This window comes from Macrobrachium rosenbergii, chromosome 28, assembly GCF_040412425.1.
Source record: "Macrobrachium rosenbergii isolate ZJJX-2024 chromosome 28, ASM4041242v1, whole genome shotgun sequence".
Lineage (NCBI taxonomy): Eukaryota > Metazoa > Arthropoda > Malacostraca > Decapoda > Palaemonidae > Macrobrachium > Macrobrachium rosenbergii.
Genome location: NC_089768.1, coordinates 16215001 through 16220000, shown reverse-complemented (window position 1 = coordinate 16220000; position 5000 = coordinate 16215001). Strand labels below are relative to the sequence as shown.

Below are 5000 nucleotides of genomic sequence, written 5' to 3'. Positions count from 1 at the left end.
TGGTGACTAGATATTCCACCTAGTGTTATATATATATATATATATATATATATATATATATATATATATATATATATATATATATATATATATATATATATATATATATATATAGTATTATCCTGAGTAAAATTCATATCGGTTTATCACCCCTTCTTTCTGCAGGGTAATACGTAGATGAACACAACGTTGTGCTTTTTTATAAATAAATATGACGGAGAAAACGACGATGCTGGAACAGTGACATGAGTAAGAATGGTTCTGTATATGTGACTGGAGGTACGGAGGGAGTTTTATTTGCTTCGATTTGATTTATTAATCTTTTTTTAGTTTTCTGTAAAATTAAAACTTACAGAATTGTTCGGATGTTTTTTTTTATTTGACGGTCAATTTGGATTTTTAAAAATCGTGCATAAACCAGATAAAGCATTCCAATTCCAATTCTCAGAACACTGTTCAGCTAAATAACTTCTTCCATTAATAACAAGAAATTTACAACGAGCAAGTCAGGCTGCCATGAAGCTATTAAAAATCACTTGCTCAGGGAGACAGCTTCCAAGAGAGAACCTCCGATACATCTCTGACGCCAAGCCTGTGAGTAGAAGGAAAATCTTGCGTTTTAACGTAATCATTCAGCATCACGATGATATTAAGAGAGTGCATTCCAAACGCAGTAAAGACTACGGCGTTATTTTCGGCCGCGGCGGACGATTCACGTTACAGAATTTCCCGAGATTCGCTCATTATCTGCTATCTCGCAGAGCAATCGCGTCAGTCCCGCGGCGACGACTTTTGGGCTTTCCACCTGATAAGGATTCGGGCACAATTTCAAGCTGCAACTCTCAAAATGACACACGCGAGGCTGGTGGCAGTTGATGAAACAGAAACTGTGATTTGTTCATTTTGGTTGCCGATTTTTTTTTTCGTATTGCGTAAATATTAATTATATCTAATAATGATAATATTAGCTTAGTGATAGTAATAATAATAATAATAATAATAATAATAATAATAATAATAATAATAATAATAATAATAATAATTTTAATTCTATTACATATTTAAAAGTGAAAACCTTATGGGTTTTTATATAAACTTATATACATATATATATATATATATATATATATATATATATATATATATATATATATATATATATATTGTATGTGTGTGCAGTTGTCGGTAAAAAAATTCATCATGTAAAATCATATGCGTTACCCAAATTCATACTGAATAATAAATAATAAGAAACATGTAGACATAAACAAGGTATGCAATAACGGAGTTAAAGGACAGAGGGCAATATGCAGAACTATAACCTGAACAACACGAGGGCAATCCAGTATGCACCACATCCATCCACCAACACTATCTCCACATCATCACCAACAACAACAGCAGCAACAACAACATCTAGAGCAACAACACCAGAGCCTAATGTCCGGAGGGGGTCCAAAACAAGCATCCGCAGTAGTGGTGAATTTTTGGCCAAGGATGTCACAATCTCCTCCTGGCCCGTGAATGCGACATCATCACAAAATCATCATCGTAACTGTCATCACTGCTAACTTTTATTCGTCGTGGTTTAAGATCTCCTCGTCGAAGTCTGACTTCGGAAATCAATGTCTCCCACGCTGAGAAGTTGTTGCTCCCCGACTGAAGAGGCCCTGGAAGACAGTGAGTTTTGAAGTTTTTTTTTTTTTGTAGGAGTTCTCGCCATCTCTCTACGAACGCTAGTGAGTTTTTATTTTTAGGAGATCTCGCCATCTCTGCACGGATGCTAGTGAGTTTTTTTTTTTTTTGCAGATCTCGCCATCACTGTACGAACGATAGTGAGTTTTTTTTTATTATTAATTTTTTTTGCAGATCTCGCCATCTCTGTACGAACGCTAGTGAGTTTTTTTTTTTTTTTTTTTGCAGGAGATCTCGCCATCTCTGTACGAACGATAGTGAGTTTTTTTTTTCTGCAGGAGATCTCGCCATCTCTGTACGAACGCTAGTGTGTTTTTTTTTTTTTTTTTTTTCAGGAGATCTCGCCATCTCTGTACGGATGCTAGTGAGTTTTATCTTTTTCTGCAGGAGATCTCGCCATCTCTGTACGAACGCTAGTGAGTTTTTTTTTTTTTTTGCAAGAGATCTCGCTATCTTTGTACGAACGATAGTGAGTTTTTTTGGGTTTTTTGCAGAGATCTCGTCATCTCTGTACGAACGCTAGTTTTTTTTTTTTTTCTGCAGGAGATCTCGCCATCTCTGTACGAACGATAGTGAGTTTTTTTTGCAGGAGCTCTCGCCATCTCTGTACGAACGCTAGTGAGGTTTTTTTTTTTTTGCAGGAGATCTCGCCATCTCTATACGAACGCTAGTGAGTTTTTTTTTTTTTTTGCAGATCTCGCCATCTCTCTACGAACGCTAGTAAGTTTTTTTTTTTTTGCAGGAGATCTCGCCATCTCTGCACGAACGCTAGTGAGTTTTTTTTTTTTTTTTTTTTTGCAGGAGATCTCGCCAGCTCTGTACGAACGCTAGTGAGTTTTTTTTTTTTTTGCAGGAGATCTCGCCATCTCTGTACGAACGCTAGTTTTTTTTTTTTTTTTTTTTTTTGCAGATCTCGCCATCTCTGTACGAACGCTAGTGAGTTTTTTTTTTTGCAGGAGATCTCGCCATCTCTGTACGAACGCTAGTGAGTTTTTTTCTTTTGCAGATCTCGCCATCTCTCTACGAACGCTAGTGAGTTTTTTTTTTTGCAAGAGATCTCGCCATCTCTGTACGAACGCTAGTGAGTCTTTTTTCGCAGATCTAGCCATCTCTGTACGAACGCTAGTGAGTTTTTTTTTTTTTTTGCAAGAGATCTCGCCATCTCTCTACGAACACTAGTGAGTTTTTAAAAAGAGTCTTTAAAAGCTCTGAAAAGTGAGTTTTTTAAGACATCTTTAAAAAAACTCTGACAAAGTTATTTTTTTAAAGAGCTCTTTAAAAGAGCTCTGGAAAGTGATTTTTTACGAGATCTTTAAAAGAGCTCTGAAAAAGTGAATTTTTAAAGAGATCTTTAAAAGAGCTCTGAAAAAGGGTGTTTTAAGAGGGCTTTAAAAGAGTTCTGAAAAAGTGAGGTTTTTTACGAGATCTTTAAAAGAGTTCTGAAAAGTTAGTTTTTTAAGACATCTTTAAAAGAACTCTGAAAAAGTGATTTTTTTGAGAGATCTGTAAAAGAGTTCTGAAAAAAGTGAGTTTTTCTTAAGAAACCTTTAAAAGAGTTCTGAAAAGGCGCGTTTTTTAAGAGATCTTTAAAAGAGCTCTCAAAAAGTGAGTTTTTAAGGGATCTTTAAAAGAGTTCTGAAAAAGTGAGTTTTTTTATAGAGATCTTTAAAAGATTTCTGAAAAAGTGAGTTTTTTGATATGGGATCTTTAAAAGAGCTGTGAAAAAGTGTTTTTTTAAGAGATCTTTAAAAGAGCACTGAAAAAGTGAGTTTTTTTAAAGAGATCTTTAAAAGAATGCTGAAAAGTGAGGTTTTTTAAAGAGATCTTTAAAAGAGCTCTGAAAAGTGAGTTTTTTGTAGAGATCTGTAAAAGTTCTGAAAAAGTTAATTTTTTAAGATCTTTAAAAGAGTTCTGAAAAAAGTTAGTTTTTTAAGATATCTTTAAAAGAGTTCTGAAAAAAGTTAGTTTTTTAAGAGATCTTTAAAAGAGTTCTGAAAAAGTGAATTTTTAAGAAACCTTTAAAAGATTTTTGAAAAAAAAGTGAGTTTGTGGAGAATACCTGAGAAGGATATCATGAGTTTTTCTGTAAAGCTTCTCCAAGCAGAGTATTTGAAAGTTTGTCCCAAGGTTGTGAAAATGTCGTAAAATTTGAGATTTTTTTTTTTAGAAAAATTAGCTTTTCGATAGAAATACTTCATTTTGCAATAATGAACTTAAAGGAAAAGGAGGAAACGGCTTCTAATTCACAGAGAAAATCATAGTTGTGCTATTATTATTATTGTTGTTGTTGTTGTTGTTGTTGTTGTTGTTGTTCCTTGATTTGTTTACGTTTACATCTCTTAACTCCGTTGTTGATTCGTCGTTTTATTTTGCTTTAATTGTTCTTCCCGACGTGAAAAAGATAGAAACTTTACGAAGAGCAGACCCCTACGGAGCGATCTCAAAAGATATTATTTCAAATACCGCCATTTCTGTTTCAATTCTGGACAACATGACGTAACGAATAAAGACCCCAACATTCTCTAATAGCTCTTCATAAAAGAGAAAAACAAGAGCCCGTGCAATGAAGGGTCACCTTAATTTAAAAAGAAAAAGTTGCCAATCCGTCTAGCAAGGATGCCTGGGATTTTTTGGAATGAGAGATGCTAGTTTTTTTTTTTTATTCTTTAGTTTTTTTGGGGCGGGGGATAAACGCATCCCATTGCAAGGACGTGAAAAGACTCGACGTGCGTTAGTGAGCAAGTGTCGAAAGACACGAAAACCGTCCGATGCACATTTCCGGAACCAACAACCAAAGGATGTCCATTTTTTAAAAGTAAAGAATGCTGATTCTGCAAAGGAGAGAAGAAAGTTTTCATTACGTTCCTTTGACTTTGCATATGTTAGAATAAAATTAAAACAGAAATGGTAAAACCAATAGTGATTCTAATGATGAAGATTATGATTATAATACGAATATCGATGACAGTGACCATAAAATCACCACAGTAATGACATGGAAAACCAGCCACCACGGCGACGGTGAAGAAGAGTCAGTTCGCACATCTGCGTCCACAACAAAATCAGCTACATTGCTCGTCCTGCGGCTTCACCGCCAGCGCAATTCCACGTGGCTTTCAGCTGGTTCCGTTTCCCGGGGAATCGTGGGGAAGGGGGAAATGGGGAGGACAGGGTGTCGATCTCCCCCGCGGGTTTCATGCGTCCCGTATAAGTGAGTCCTGATGCGTCCATACGTGAGTTGGCGCGTCCTCAAGAGATGGTTCCGTTAGGACGAAAGACAGAGAAGGTATGAGAGGATGGTGGGG

At 35.7% G+C, this 5000-nt stretch overlaps 1 protein-coding gene across 2 annotated transcripts in view; it reads left to right on the top strand.

The window, feature by feature from the left end:
* Positions 1 to 5000, top strand: part of LOC136854077 (uncharacterized) — a 366784-nt gene that overhangs the window by 289903 nt on the left and 71881 nt on the right. Inside the window, exon 1 of one of the 2 annotated variants that reach the window (XM_067130210.1) lies at positions 1584 to 1680. The exons of the other annotated variant lie outside the window; for it this stretch is intronic. Coding sequence (XP_066986311.1) covers positions 1626 to 1680 — 55 coding nt within the window. The 5' untranslated portion in view covers positions 1584 to 1625. Of the gene's footprint in view, positions 1 to 1583; positions 1681 to 5000 lie in introns of those variants that run through there. 2 annotated transcript variants of the gene reach the window in all.